The following is a 16,481-nucleotide window of genomic DNA, read 5'->3' as shown; positions in this document are numbered from 1 at the left end:
TTCTGCTCCATCCACTTTTTCTTCATGAGAATTAGTATTTTCGGTAGGAAATTGTAGGAGTACAGTGAAAGTAGTTCCATATATAATTCTTCTGATAAAAGTGTTGTATTAACTTTATTCCAGCCCCACACCTAAATCTGGGAAGTAATGAAACATTCCCAGCATCACTGTAGCATCTCTCTTCTAAATCTTGTTCTAAATCCCATTCTGAAGAGGCATTGCTTCCACGGCCTGATCTGTTTACTTACTTTTATCCAAGCAGGTCTGTTTTCGGGGACCCTACAATGTGGTCCACCACTTAACTGCAAAATGAGATTTTGCACTTGTATTTTATTTCACTTAATAAAATGATGCTTGTAGATGGACTATTTTGCTTTTTGAGTTATGTAGATATCATGGACTTGTACCACCCACAGTGTCCCAAATTCCAACATGCACAGATGCTTAGTAAACTGAACACCACCATCTATAGAGAAGTAATTAGTCAGCATCAGGTCTCATTGGAATCACTTTACTGCACTCTGATCTACCCTTAAATTGTTGTCTTTTCTCTACATCATGAGCTAACCAAAGCCATTTTTCAAATTTGGATACTTCTTTTTTCTTCTTCTTCTTTAGAGCAATACTTCAGCTTAACTGCCTGGAGAAGAAATGGGCACTTAAAAGAGCAACCGCATTTTCAAAAATAGATGAAGTAAAAACAGAGTAACAAATCATACACACAGTTGATTTCTGTTGCTAGGATGTTTCAGCCTCTCTGTTTTATTTATTAACCAATGCTGTCTGCAGAGAGAAATAGGACCTTTGAGAGAAACGTTGGAAACTATAAGGCCAAATGCCAGTCAAACAAATAAATAGCCAACCTTGCCAAGTAAAGAGGGTCCAAAATCTCTGTCTCTAGAAAAGATTTCGCGTCTGAAAACACCTTTCAGAACAGGTGCATAAAGCTGCCCAAACTTGGTCAGACCATTTGGCTAACTAGTGAGTATGTTGCGTTTTAGGAATAATAATAAAAACAATAATATAATAATAATAATAACATTATATAGTATTCTGTTCCTCTTTGAGGACACTGAGAGGCAGAAAATCTGTCATCTGGCTCAGGGCACGTGGCCAGGCAGTGGAAGATCTGAGTCTTGAACTAGGGCAGTTTGGCTCAAGTCTTTGATCTTAACAAATACACTATGCTGCTCCTTCTGTGAAAATCAAGATCTCAGAGCGGCAGAAGCTGGAGTTATTAAAATAACACTGTTTAGCTTGAGCCATATGAAAGTGCCAATATCTGACAGTTTTTGACCTAACAAATCTGTAATTTTATATTGTTCAACCTCACAGTAAGTAAAACAAGTGACTAAGCACATACTTGTAAAATTTTGCTCTGGATCAGGCTCTGTGTTCTGGGGTGTACCTGGAGTCTGAGTGATTTGAAGGCAGAGGGAGAGAATCTGGAGAGCTGAGTTGTTGTCCAAGTACCTTTGCTAACCTTGATTAGTCAATTCATATGCCTGGACCTCAGTCTTTTCATCTGTAAAATGGGTGAATCTCACATTTTTTAGACTTCAGGCCACTTAGTCCAAAAACAATGTATGTCTCATTTATCCCCATCACTCTCAATTTCCATTGGCAAACAAACCTGCTGGCAATGAAGAATGTGACTGTAAAAACAAATCGTGGATGTGGGGAGGATTATGTTTACATAGGCTTTAGTAATAGGTATATGTTTATCCCTATGTAGAGATGATTTATCTTTGAGTATATATATATATGTGTATATATATATGTATATATACATATATATATATATATCTTGCAGCCTAATTATTAGAAAATGTTAAGCCAAAATATATTTAATGTAAATTATGTATTTGCATTAAATATGTTTTGTATATGCAAAGGGTTGACAAAATTATTAATAACAAATAGAAGAGTTAATGATAAAACTAAATTTATAATTAAAAGCAAGAATAGTACTAAGTGACAGTGATGACAAACTCAAGAAAACATGGAAGATGCAATGGCTTTTTAAAAAACAACTTGCCCTCAAATTTCAGAATTTCCACCTCTCTGCCTGTACAGTAGAAGATGTGTAACATAGCCAAACACCATATGGCAGCTAGCTCCCCTGGAGGAATACCAAATTAAAGTGCTTAATAAATTCTCATAATGCACTAATTTGAGTACCAAATTAATGATCCTTCATAATTCACTCAGCAGTTACTGGTCAGCAGCTCTTGATTGAATGTGAAAATGAGTACGTATGAAATTGCAAAAGAGCCTGTGCTTATGTGGCATGATTGTGATACCCTCACCTTCCGTTCCTAATTCTCTCCAGTCGGCCAATGTTAATATTCAACTTTTGTTGTTGTTGTAAGCCCCAGCTTACAACAAGAAATACATTTACTCTAAAACTCAAGGACGCACATACACAAAGTTGCCTCTTATATTGGTGCAGTTCAAGCCCTACACAAAGGTACTAGGACAAGCAGGGGAAAGGGGGCTAATACTTAGGCCAAATTCTGTGCACCTTGTAGGATGACCTAGTGTGTATGTATGACAAATATGCATAAATATATTAATATATATACATAGCTGCACACAGGCACCCACAATTAGAAAATTGAAATTTAGATTTTCGGACACTCTTACTATGTGCAATACCCTCTGATACTTTCTACTCTATTTTTTTAATAAAGAAAATATGGATCATGATATACTAAGTTGATTTCACAACCCTCTTATGGGTTGTGATTTGTAATTTGAAAAACACTGCTCTTAAAGAATGCTATCCAGATACGAGTTCACCATGACCTCCACAGAGAGCGTAGGAGCTTCTTCTTTTCTGTCTTAGAGACCCAGTAGTGAGATCTTCCCTCTTTAAAAACGAACAAACAAAAGCACATTTGGAATTTCCTTGGATGATTGGGTTTGAAGCTGTGGACTATAAGAAGAGATGGTGGGTACTGGGATAGCCTGGAGGAAAGAAGTGATGGCAGTGAAAGAGGAGGAAGGAGCTGAGAGAGTAAGTGGCAGTCCTCCAATGTCTGAGTAGCTACCAGGGTAACCAGATGTTGGAGGGACTAGACATTTATCTATGACCCTTAGGGACAGACAATCATTCAATCAGCCTGAGTATTTATTGAGTAGCAGCTACTTGCCAGCTTCTGTGCTAAAGACTGCAAAGTAGAAAAATAATAGCAACTGCAGTCAGGTAATCTTCATGCAAAGAAACTCTGCTTTTCTAATAACGTGACAGTTAAGCATGCCTGATGGCTAAAACAGACCTGTAGAGATATGATCCACAGTATCGAGAGATGATGAATTTTGTTAAGTTCTGTTGAGTGGCTTTTGTGACTCATATAGCCCCTTGTTTACCAAGGTTGTCATTTGATATCAATTTCTAAATACTTCTAAGCATTCACTTCTGTGTAGAAAGTGGTTCAGTTATGGAGAAGCAGATGCCATCAGAAGGTGAGCTGCAAGCTTACCAACCCAGCCAAAACTTGTCCCAAGGCTGACCTTCCCCCATTCTGCTCCCCAGATGAAACATGAAACTATACGGGAGCTTCCATATGAACTTTTAAAAAGCCTTTTTAGAATTCTAGCTTTAGAAATTTTTTTCCCAAGAAAAATCATTACGCTTTCCTTTTATTTTAGATTATTCAATTTGCAGGAAAGCACACATGGTAATGAATACATAAATCTTCTCAGTTTTTCATTAAGTCTGAGTAATGCAGTCTTGGTTTTACTACATTTGGGCTCTCACCAATCTCTTTCAAACTCCAAAATAAATCCATTAGAAGCTGTGATCCCCATCAATTCACTGTATTGAAAATTCAATGTTAAAGCTTGTTGGAGGTGATCTGTGGGTTTATTATTAATATGTTGAAGCTACAGAGAAACATATTTTGGCTCAATATAAAATGAATTTTCTAAGTGTAAGAGCTACCTTGGTAGGTAAGAAGTTCCCCAGTGTATGAGACGTTCAAGAATCGTTGAAGGTCACCTGGTCTGGTTGGAGTGAGGGGAGAGATGTTACACAAAATTATCTTTGAACTCTTTACCAATCTTGAGATAGAATGTTTCAATTAAACAATGACTTCACCAAGCCTTAACTGGGTTCTTTTCCAGAAAAGAGCTTTCTGTACCTGCCTTCTGAAATCACATCCCAAAATGCAAAATGACTTTCTCCTTAAATGACATATTTTTTTTCTTTAAATTAATTAATTAACTAATTTATTTTTGGCTGTGTTGGGTCTTCGTTTCTGTGCGAGGGCTTTCTCTAGTTGTGGCAGGCGGGGTCCACTCTTCATCGCGGTGCGCGGGCCTCTCACTGTCGCGGCCTCTCTTGTTGTGGAGCACAGGCTCCAGACGCACAGGCTCAGTAGTTGTGGCTCACGGGCCCAGTTGCTCCGCGGCATGTGGGATCTTCCCAGACCAGGCCTCGAACCCGTGTCCCCTGCATTGGCAGGCAGATTCTCAACCACTGCGCCACCAGGGAAGCCTAAATGATGTATTTTAAAAGAATTGTTTAGATCTAAATTAATCAGTAAGTGCCATTTGGTCTCTTCTGACAACATTGCCACAGCCCAGCAAAATCAAATGATTAACAATAAGTTACTAATCATAACAATAATTACTGCTAATAATATCAAATAATGTACTAATAACATCAATGATTGTTCTTAAATAGTTAACATTCATTGACTATTGTGTGGCAAACACTGCGCTAAGTGCTTTAATGACACTAATTTAGTGATAACCTATCAGGTGGTACAACTCTTATTCTCATTTAGGGGATAAGAAAACTTCATATGTTAGGAAGATAACATAACTCAGAGGGTCACTAGGTTGAGGCAGAACCAGAATGTGAAGCCAGTGAGTATGCTAACTCCAGAGAATAAATTCATAACCACTAGTCTACATATAATGACTACTATTTAGGTGTTTCTGACCCTTGCTAATATGTTTAGTCCTCTAAATTACCTGGGAATATCATATACATTGTTGCTTAAATATCCAACCTTAAAATTTGAAATATTGTATCACAAATTTTCTACAGTGGGGCAATGTTAAGGAATTTACAATACATCTACTCAGTAAATTTTTTTTTTTTCTTTTTTCTTGGCCACCCCGCATGGCTTGCGGGATCTTAGTTCCCTGACCAGGGATCGAACCCACGTCCCCTGCATTGGAAGCACAGAGACCTAACCACTGGACCACCAGGGAATTCACTCAGCAAGGTTTTAAAAAATCATTAAGGAATTACCCTGGCAGTCCAGTGGTTAAGACTCCAAGCTTCCACTGCAGGGGGTGCAGGTTCAATCCCTGGTGTTGGGAACTAAGATTCCACATGCTCTGCGGCATGGCCAAAAAAAGAATCATTAAAATGCTCTGGACAAGGAGCTGTTAAAACACAGGAAAATGTGTATGGTATACAGCATATGAAATAGAAAAGTGCAAATTTTTTGTGCAGTGTGATCTCAACTTTGTTAAAAAAAAATTCATAGAAGGAACTAAACAAAGCACTCTCAATGATTGACCCTGGGTGGTGATATCTATTTTGTCCTAATATTTTTTCTTTAAATAAAACTCGTGTTTTTTTCCATCATGAATTTGTATTGTTTCTGCAATTTAAAAAAGTTTTGTTTTTTTTATAGTTTATTTATTTTTGGCTGCGTTGGGTCTTTGTTGTTGCACGTGGGCTTTCTCTAGTTGCGGTAGCAGGGGCTACTCTTCGTTGCAGTGCGTGGGCTTCTCACTGCAGTGGCTTCTCTCGTTGCGGAGCACGGGCTCTAGGCACGTGGGCTCCAGTAGTTGTGGCATGTGGGCTCAGTAGTTGTGGCTTGCAGGCTAGTCCAGGCTCAGTAGTTGTGGCACACGAGCTTTGTTGCTCCGCAGCAAGTGGGATCCTCCCAGACCAGGGGTCGAACCTGTGTCCCCTTCGTTGGCAGGCGGATTCTTAACCACTGCGCCACCAGGGAAGCCCTGTTTTGTTTTATTTTTGGTTTTAAAAAGCAATTTAATTCTCAGATACAAGTTGCATGGTTTCTGATCTGACATTATGGTATATAAAGTATCATGCTCTCTCTTCTTAAATGAAGATATATTTAAATGGTCATATGTTCATTTAGCAGTAAGTGAATCTGTATAGAAATGGACAACTCAGCTTCACTGTAAAACACCCAATTATTAAGGTGCATAAAATTTGCTGATTCTACTTTGCCCAGAATGGAGTCTAAAGGCTCCGAAGCTGCACTGAATTGACTATTGCTGAATTCCTTATCAGTAGCATTGAAAAGGATGATCCTGTGTTTTTCAGCTCAAGACTGGTTGGGCTGGTTTGGAGAACTTAATGCAAAGTGATGTGCTATATAGTCAATTTTGGCAAGTCCTTCTAAGTGTAAATCGTCCCCAGGCCCCAGGGTGTCATGCCCAGCTTCAGGGGCTAAGGAAGTATAATTCCTGTATGAGTAAGCATGATTAACCTGGGGAGGATTGGGGTGTTTCTTTTTCAGGAAGGCTTGGGCTGTCCCACACAGACGTTGTTATCGTTTGACATATGATTTTGGAAAACACTACCTTCCTTGGAGTTTTCATTAATTGTCACTTAAGTGCCTCCCGAAACTTATGCCTAGTAAGTCACCTTTCCTTTTCTGGCTTTGGATTTGAATGGAAGTTACCCAGCATTAGACTTTGTATTTAGAGACATTTTCAGAATAACTTGTTAATACTACCCTTTATAGCATTTAGTGAATAAGACTAGGGCAAAACATCAGGAGAATTCAAGCCTTCTAACTTTGCCTGCTAAACAGTTGATGCACAAGAAAGATATGCTTATACACCCCTCTCCTGGGTGGAACTGTTTCTAACCTAGCATTGTCTAGAATAATTTATTAAGAGATCTTCACAGTACAGTAACCTGGAAGCTACCTACCTAGAAGTTACGATTATCCTTACATTGTAGAAGGAAAGAACCAAAACCAGGGCAACAGTGTTCTACTGACCTTAACTTGCGTCTGGGCAAAGTAACTGTGTGGTACTACTTTGCCACCACCGATATACACGCTCTGAAGTTCCCGTTCAGTTCAGTTTTAAAGTGGAGGAACCAGATGTGTTCCCAGAAACTGAATCTGTTTCGTGGAGGAGGAGAGTCTGTGATTCAGGCTTAAGCCAAGGGCGTTGCCATTCTGACACAGGCCATTACGGAAAGTAAGGTAGGCATGGTTCCTTGCCCCAGAGCTGTCAGATGTGTCCAGGGACTTGTGCTGAGTTTCTCATGATTCAGTCAAACCAGGCCAACGGAAATGCTGCACTGGGTATTACCAGTTGTACCTTCAGCAGAGCAAGGATCCAAAACATTTCAGGATCATTTGAGAAATACTGGAATACGAGGTATGTAGAAGGTGCTGTGGGAATAGCAGGGTGGTCATGAACCCAGTCTGAGGAGTTCAGGATTCCCAGTGGCAGCAGTGTCTGAAGGTGTGTTAGAAGAATGAACAGAGTCAATGGACAAAAAGGAAGAAAGTGCTATCTGTGCAAAGCCACCAGTTCTCCAGGAAGAAGACAGTGAGAAGACAGGCTATCAATCAGGAGAGCAAGTTTGTGGAAGGAGTAATGTGCTTCACTGAGAACATGGGCTTTATGCTGTAGTTGATGAGGTGTCAGCAAAAGATTTTAATGGAGGAGAGACAACATCGGTTGACCATTTTAGAAAGAGATTTCTGACTGCTGGTGTGGCTAATGCATTGAGAGAAGGTAAGATTAGAGGGAGGGAACCAATTTAGAGAGAGCCTCATTCATGGCAATGACAGTGGTGACAAAGAGGGACTACATACAGACTAGAGAGACAGTTTGGATGTAGAATTGATGGGATTGATTAATACCTCATTAGATGTGGAATCAAGGCTTGAGGCTGAAGTTTCTAACTTAGATCACTGGGAGGACTATGATGGCAAGGGATAAAGGCTATATGCCCTCTGAAATCCATGATTTTGTCTGAAATCTTCTCAAAACTATAGTATGAGTTCCACTGTATAACAGTTCTGTTGCATCTGACATTTGTACCAAATTTTTAACTTTCCAGAGCACTTCCTCTTGTTTGATCTCATTAAATATGCATTTTGACAGATGAGAAAACCAAGTGTAAGTGATTTGACTGAAAGCATCCAGTTGGATTTGGCTGAGGTGGGACTAGAATCAAGTCTCCAGACCCCCTAGTCTTAAGCTTTAAATCAGATCCCAAATCTGATAGTCTTGCATTCTGGGCCCCTCACCCTTTTTTCTATTTTGCATAGAAGATACTAGAATTGGAAAGACTTTTGAATAGAAGAGGAAGCTGGAAGCTTTGGAAAAGCCACAAAGAAATCTTGGGAGCTTTTGGGGAGGGTGAGGCAGCCAGCAGATGGGCAAAGGGAAGCAAATGACAATGAGCATTCCAGGCCTTCCTGATGTCAGAGTTTGGCATCACTCATAGTACAAAGGCATCCTGTTGTACTAGTATCCCTATAAACCTCATTTCTGCAAACCATATGAGCCCTGGGAGGTGGGGAATGGAAGGTGGGAGGGACCAGCTGGTAATGGCTGTGAATGACAATGACAGTGGTCTCTACTCAGGATGGTCCCTGGGTCCCTGAAGTCTGTTCAGAGGGTCCAGTGTGGCTTACTAATCAGCATTACACTCAAAATTTGTCCCCAGGCAGTCTCAACCAGGGAATAAGTAGATTTGTTGATCACGTTGGGTGAGATTTTCTATGCAGAGGCTCTAAAATAAACCCGTTCAGTTTGAAAGTGGAATCTCAACCTCAATGAGCAGAGGAAATGAAGAGCCTTGGTCCCTGCAAACCAGAATTTCTCTGTTAGAAATACAAATTTTGTGATGGTGGGAGAGTCGTTTTGCAATTATCTCCCGTCCATGTTGGTGATTGGGAAGATACAAAACACCTGTCTTAGACGAGGTAGACATTTGTGGGCAGGAAGAGAGTTTTCATCTGTAGGGGTCTTACTGTCTGTTTCTAGGAGCCAAAAGGGGCAATGTTTCAGGATGCCTGGAGAGAGAAAGAAAGAGAAAGAGAGGATTCTTGATGAAAACTCCTCAATGCACTGTGTTTTTAGGCAGATGTGGTCTCCCACAGGATGTGCAACAACTGACTTGCCTCAGTGATAGACCCCCACTTGTGGGTGACTGCCTTGGAAATGGTGGTCAAATAATGGTGCTTAATAGAGACAAGTTCTGTGATTGAACAGCCCCCATCCTTCTGGGGATTTCATTGATTATCTGTCTCCCTGCCCAGATTCCTAGCTCCAGCCTCAGGGGCTCATCTGATTTCAGCCTGCTCCCTTGCATCTAGAACTATGATCGACAGTCAGTATTAATTGTTTACAAATGAGCGAAGTACTGCTTTTAAGGAAAAAAATTTTTACTTTTTCCCTAATGTTTTTGTGTGGGGAGGGAGAGAAATTTATACAGAAAAATACACTTTTACACCCATAGGTGTGGTTTAAACAGACCTCGTTTCATTTTATGACCCAACCTAATGATAATCCCATTTTATCCCTGAAAACCACTTTGAACATTTAAAAATTTTCCAAGCAATTGAGACAATTCAGCCCCTCAGTTCTGTTTTCCTAGTGATGATTTGTTTCTGATGAACATGTTTTCAACTGATTTTTAAAATAAAACATTTACACTGAAATGACTCCCTGTCTTAGGTGAGCTTGATTGATTCCTATTAGAGTTATAAAAAAAAAAAATCATAGTATTTTCTAGCCTGTGCACTTTAAGTTTAATAAATGAAATAACAGGGAGAAAGAGTAGGTGGTTACCATGGTGACCATAACATCTGATTTGAGTAGCAACAGAGAGGGCAGGGAAACAGTGCCATATTCAACTGAATTGTAATGATGATCAGTAGTTGAGAGAGGAAATTTAAATGTCTGGGCTCCACTTAGCAACTGATCGATCAATCAACACATGAATAGCAGTATCTACACCTTAGCTTCACTTGCATATACCGTACAGATCAAAACAGAAAGAAAATTGCAGTCTACATGAAAATTAAGAATCCTTAAGTATATTTGGAAAATGCTTTTAGGTAAGAATAAAAATCATCCTAATTTCCAAATTTTAGCTATTCATCCTTGGAATATCAAGATAAGTTTAACCTACAAGGTCTTGATGTTGACAGTAGGGGATTTCCAAGTTTAATAGAAATGAAAACAGGGGTTGATTTCTCAGACTTGGGGAACATAGTTTCTCGACTTGGTGTTGCCACCCAAAAGGTGAAATTAAAAGTTCTACATCCCTAAACAACTATCCCTTTTTGAATACTCTTCCTGCCTAAAGGCTGATGTAAGCAGGCATTTCCTGGCCTGGGGGAACCGGCAGATTCCAGCCTGCCAGCTGAAGAATTAACTCTACAGTGTGAATAACTTTGTTTACTCTCTTCTACATTTTAAAAGAAGATACTGGACTAACACTTCAGTGTTGGAATTTCAAACACCCGGGGCTAAGCTGGAGGGTGGGATGGGATTTGGGCGTAAGAAGTCTTCCTGGATCCTTTCAGCAGACTCCCCAGGCAGGCGTCCACGTCCACCACCTTTCCAGTGCTAAGGCGCTTTTAGCTGAGAAAAAAAAGAGAGAGAGGTGAGTGAAACAGTCAGCCTCTGGAAAGTGATTTGTTCCTGCTTTTAAAAGGGTGGAATGGAGAAAGTAATCCCGGCTCTTAAATTGGCCCTTTTGTGTTGCAAAGCATCTCAAACTAGCTCTGCCACTAGCCTGAGAAGGTGGCCCCACCTGCTTCACTCCTCGGAGGCTTTGGCCCCAACTCAAGAGCACTGGGAGTGGGTGCTGGCAGGCGGAGTTGATGCACCGTAGACTCAACCAGGAAGAGGGGAGCAGAGCTGAATTTGGGAAGCAGCTGCCTGCTATGCTGAAAACCTCTGGAAACCGGCTAAGGAGCTGTGGTGAGAATCATGCTGCTTTTCTCAGACCCATTTCTCTTGACAGACCAGTGGGGAATTGTGGCCAAGAAAATGGAAAGAGGACGGCAGAGTCCCCTCCCCTTCCCTCCCTAGAACTGCAATGCCTGCCTTTTCTTAGCACCCACAGCTTGCAGGCATCTTCTTAAGGCTGCTCTGTTTTCTTGTCTGTTGCTGTCTATGCTCTGGGGGGATAAGAATCGGTGGATTTTTCTCTTCCGCCGCCTCAGTTCCGCCCTCAAGCCACACTCCAAGAGTTTGGTTCACCACTGGCCTCTTCATAATAAACCTGCCTCATGTGAGCTGCTGGACTGTTGATACTGTATATCACAGAAGAGATTTAAGAATGTGAAATTCTTGCCGCTGACTTAAATGGGTTCCAGAAATGCCTGGATCCACATTGATTTCAGATCAGATATTTGATGTATGCAGGTTCTGTTCAAATAGCCAGAGCCTGCTGAGGGACAGGATAGTTCTCTGCAGGGAGGCAGGTTTATGGGTCTGAAAGAACCGATAGACTGAGGGATTGATTCCCACTCTCACCAATTGTAAGCTATGTAACCTTGGGAAACCACTGAACTTTGTGCCTTCAGTTTTCTCATTTGTAACATAGAAATTATTTCACTTACCTCGTAAGGTTGTTTACAAATTAGTAGTTGTGTAGGGAAAGCTGGACTCTATAAAGTCCTCTAGGGGACGGGGACCATGATTACCTTATTTGGGGGCATATGATTAATTATCCAGAAAAGGTCATTTATTAACAGTCTTAGCTTAGTAGTTAAGAATGTCAGCTCAGATCATTCTACCTGATTTCAGATCGCAGCTCCCTCATGGTTAGCTTATGTTAGCTGAATAACATAAGCCTGTTTCCACGTTATAAAATGGTAATACTAACAGCAACTATTTCATGGATCTGGGAGGATTTAAAGAGGCAACGCTTCCTATATAAGGCCCTCAGCATTGTGCCTAGCACACAGTACTCAGTAAGTGTTGGCTGTTGTTATTGTGAGGCAGAAATCTGACTGTGGAGCTAGACGGTTGGCCTCTCTAGACTAAATTCACCCCATTTTAAAAATTTTAACTGCAGAGGTTGGACGAGATGAATCCCAAGGAGCCGTCCATCTCTTCCCAGCTGTGTTCCTGGGTGCGTCCACGTGCCTATCACATAGCCCTAATCTTCCTTGGTAGCAGCCATAAGTTGAAAGTTCAAACATTTTATGATGGACAAAACAACCCAACATAATATACATTGTGGACTTAAAAATCATAGCCACTGCCTAAAACCAGATGTGTCATTTCATATACTCCCGTGACTTGATTTCCTGAAGAGCATATTTTCGCAGCCCCAGATGCTACTTTGCATGTCCATAGCTTTGGAGATCTGCATCCAAACACTTTGTACTGGTTTTAAGAAACTTTATTCACACAAGTTGGCTGAGAGTGGCACTTGGTAGCATTTTCAGTTTCTAGATTATTTTGAGAAGGAACCTTAACCTGTATCTCTGTATTCTGATGTCAGTTAATATGTGTCTGACATTACCAGTTGAACTGTTGGCAGCCAGTTTAAAAACCAGCCCAGAGTCACTCCTCACTGGGCCTGTGGGGCAGGAAGTAGACTTGCTGGGCTGGGGGATTTGCATTCTCCTCAGACTGGGAGGACCCCCTCCCAACATTTCCTTTGCTATTTTATTCTCTCCATAGCCAAGCCCCTACTAATTAGCTTCCCACGATTCCTCTCTAAATCCCTTATGGGTATTCTGAGCTAACCTAACACCCCCATTAAACAGAACAATTGATCACAGATTTATAGAATTAATTTGTTTGCGGTAAGACCACCAAGAGGGCAGGGACTGTGTTTTTTCGTTTGTTTCTTTTTATTCCTGTCTATTATGTTATGGTTTTTTTTTTTTTAACATCTTTATTAGAGTATAATTGCTTTACAATGGTGTGTTTGTTTCTGCTTTATAACAAAGTGAATCAGTTATACATATACATATATCCCCATATCTCTTCCCTCTTGCATCTCCCTCCCTCCCACCCTGCCTATCCCACCCCTCTAGGTGGTCACAAAGCACAGAGCTGATCTCCCTGTGCTATGCGGCTGCTTCCCACTAGCTATCTATTTTATGTTTGGTAGTGTATATATGTTCATGCCACTCTCTCACTTTGTCACAGCTTACCCTTCCCCCTCCCCATATCCTCAAGTCCATTCTCTAGTAGGTCTGTGTCTTTATTCCCATCTTGCCCCTAGGTTCTTCAAGACCTTTTTTTTTTTTTTTTTTAAGATTCCATATATATGTGTTAGCATACGGTATTTGTTTTTCTCTTTCTGACTTACTTCACTCTGTATGACAGACTCTAGGTCCATCCACCTCACTACAAATAACTCAATTTAGTTTCTTTTTATGGCTGAGTGATATTCCATTGTATATATGTGCCACATTTTCTTTATCCATTCATCTGTCAATGGACACTTAGGTTGCTTCCATGTCCTGGCTATTGTAAATAGAGCTGCAATGAACACTGTGGTACGTGACGCTTTTTGAATTATGGTTTTCTCAGGGTATGTGCCCAGTAGTGGGATTGCTGGGTCGTATGGTAGCTCTATGTTTAGTTTTTTAAGGAAACTCCATACTGTTCTCCATAGTGGCTGTATCAATTTACATTCCCACCAACAGTGCAAGAGGGTTCCCTTTTCTCCACACCCTCTCCAGCATTTATTGTTTGTAGATTTTTTGATGATGGCCATTCTGACCGGTGTGAGATGATATCTCATTGTAGTATTGATTTGCATTTCTCTAATGATTAATGATGTTGAGCATTCTTTCATGTGTTTCTTGGCAATCTGTATATGTTCTTTGGAGAAATGTCTATTTAGGTCTTCTGCCCATTTTTGGATTGGGTTGTTTGGTTTTTTGATATTGAGCTGCATGAACTGCTAATAAATTTTGGAGATTAATCCTCTGTCAGTTGCTTCATTTGCAAATATTTTCTCCCATTCTGAGGGTTGTCTTTTCGTCTTGTTTATGGTTTCCTTTGCTGTGCAAAACCTTTTAAGTTTCATTAGGTCCCATTTGTTTATTTTTGTTTTTATTTCCATTTCTCTAGGAGGTAGGTCAAAATGGATCTTGCTGTGATTTATGTCATAGAGTGTTCTGCCTATGTTTTCCTCCAAGAGTTTTATAGTGTCTGGACTTACATTTTGGTCTTTAATCCATTTTGAGTTTATTTTTCTGTATGATGTTAGGGAGTGTTCTAATTTCATTCTTTTACATGTAGCTGTCCAGTTTTCCCAGCACCACTTATTGAAGAGACTGTCTTTTCTGCACTGTATATTCTTGCCTCCTTTATCAAAGATAAGGTGACCATATGTGCATGGGTTTATCTCTGGGCTTTCTATCCTGTTCCATTGATCGATATTTCTGTTTTTGTGCCAGTACCATACTGTCTTGATTATTGTAGCTTTGTAGTATAGTCTGAAGTCATGGAGCCTGATTCCTCCAGCTCCGTTTTTCTTTCTCAAGATTGCTTTGGCTATTCGGGGTCTTTTGTGTTTTCATACAAATTGTGAAATTTTTTGTTCTATTTCTGTGAAAAGTGCCGGTGGTAGTTTGATAGAGATTGCATTGAATCTGTAGATTGCTTTGGGTAGTATAGTCATTTTCACAATATTGATTCTTCCAATCCAAGAACATAGTATATCTCTCCACCTATTTGTATCATCCTTAATTTCTTTCATTAGTGTCTTATAATTTTCTGCATACAGGTCTTTTATCTCCTTAGGTAGGTTTATTCCTACATATTTTATTCTTTTTGTTGCAATGGTAAATGGGAGTGTTTTCTTAATTTCACTTTCAGATTTTTCATCATTAGTGTATAGGAATGTAAGAGATTTCTGTGCATTCATTTTGTATCAAGCTACTTTACCAGAATCATTGATTAGCTCTAGTAGTTTTCTGGTAGCATCTTTAGGATTCTCTATGTATAGTATCATGTCATCTGCAAACAGTGACAGCTTTACTTCTTCTTTTCCGATTTGGATTCCTTTTATTTCTTTTTCTTCTCTGATTGCTGTGGCTAAAAATTCCAAAACTATGTTGAATAATAGTGGTGAGAGTGGGCAACCTTGTCTTCTTCCTGATCTTAGTGGAAATGGTTTCAGTTTTTCACCACTGAGGATGATGTTGACTGTGGGTTTGTCATATATAGCCTTTATTGTGTTGAGGAAATTTCCCTCTATGCCTACTTTCTGGAGGATTTTTATCATAAATGGGTGTTGAATTTTGTCTAAAGCTTTCTCTGCATCTATTGAGATGATCATATGGTTTTTCTCCTTCAATTTGTTAATACGGTGTATCACATTGATTGATTTGCGTATATTGAAGAATCCTTGCATTCCTGGGATAAACCCCACTTGATCATGGTGTATGATCCTTTTAATGTGCTGTTGGATTCTGTTTGCTAGTATTTTGTTGAGGATTTTTGCATCTATGTTCATCAGTGATATTGGCCTGTAGTTTTCTTTCTTTGTGACATCTTTGTCTGGTTTTGGTATCCGGGTGATGGTGGCCTCGTAGAATGAGTTGGGGTGTGTTCCTCCCTCTGCTATATTTTGGAAGAGTTTGAGAAGGATAGGTGTTACCTCTTCTCTAAATGTTTGATAGAATTCATCTGTGAAGCCATCTGGTCCTGGGCTTTTGTTTGTTGGAAGATTTTTAATCACAGTTTCAATTTCAGTGCTTGTGATTGGTCTGTTCATATTTTCTATTTCTTCCTGGTTCATTCTCAGAAGGTTGTGCATTTCTAAGAATTTGTCCATTTCTTCCAGGTTGTCCATTTTATTGGCATAGAGTTGCTTGTAGTAATCTCTCATGATGCTTTGTATTTCTGCAGTGTCAGTTGTTACTGCTCCTTTTTCATTTCTAATTCTATTGATTTGAGTCTTCTCCCTTTTTTTCTTGATGAGTCTGGCTAATGGTTTATCAAATTTGTTATCTTCTCAAAGAACCATCTTTTAGTTTTATTGATCTTTGCTATTGTTTCCTTCATTTCTTTTTCATTGATTTCTGATCTGATCTTTATGATTCCTTTCCTTCTGCTAACTTTGGGGTATTTTTGTTCTTCTTTCTCTAATTGCTTTAGTTGTAAGGTTAGGTTGTTTATTTGACATGTTTCTTGTTTCTTAAGGTAGGACTGTATTGCTATAAACTTCCCTCTTAGAACTGCTTTTGCTGAATCCCATAGGTTTTGGGTCGTCGTGTTTTCATTGTCCTTTGTTTCTAGGTATTTTTTGATTTCCTCTTTGATTTCTTCAGTGATCTCTTGGTTATTAAGTAGTATATTGTTTAGCCTCCATGTGTTTTTATTTTTTACAGATTTTTTCCCATAACTGATATCTAGTCTCATAGCGTTTTGGTTGGAAAAGATACTTGATACGATTTCAATTTTCTTAAATTTACCAAGGCTTATTTTGTGACCCAAGATATGATCTATCCTGGAGAATG

At 39.7% G+C, this 16,481-nt stretch overlaps 1 protein-coding gene across 21 annotated transcripts in view; it reads left to right on the top strand.

Annotated features, from left to right (window-relative positions):
• DLG2 (discs large MAGUK scaffold protein 2) overlaps positions 1-16,481 on the top strand; it is a 2,068,078-nt gene that overhangs the window by 1,807,564 nt on the left and 244,033 nt on the right. For 2 of the 21 annotated variants that reach the window (XM_082343297.1, XM_082343295.1), the window contains exon 1: positions 9,541-10,962. The exons of 18 other annotated variants lie outside the window; for them this stretch is intronic. In XM_082343297.1, coding sequence (XP_082199423.1) covers positions 10,863-10,962 — 100 coding nt within the window. In that variant the 5' untranslated portion in view covers positions 9,541-10,862. Of the gene's footprint in view, positions 1-5,374; positions 7,393-9,540; positions 10,963-16,481 lie in introns of those variants that run through there. One more of the 21 variants, XM_082343296.1, reaches the window with a different exon arrangement.

This window comes from Balaenoptera borealis, assembly GCF_965194805.1.
Source record: "Balaenoptera borealis genome assembly, chromosome: 11".
In the NCBI taxonomy this organism is placed as follows: Eukaryota; Metazoa; Chordata; class Mammalia; order Artiodactyla; family Balaenopteridae; genus Balaenoptera; species Balaenoptera borealis.
The sequence above is the reverse complement of the archived record's forward strand: the minus strand, read 5'-3'. Positions and strand labels throughout refer to the sequence as shown.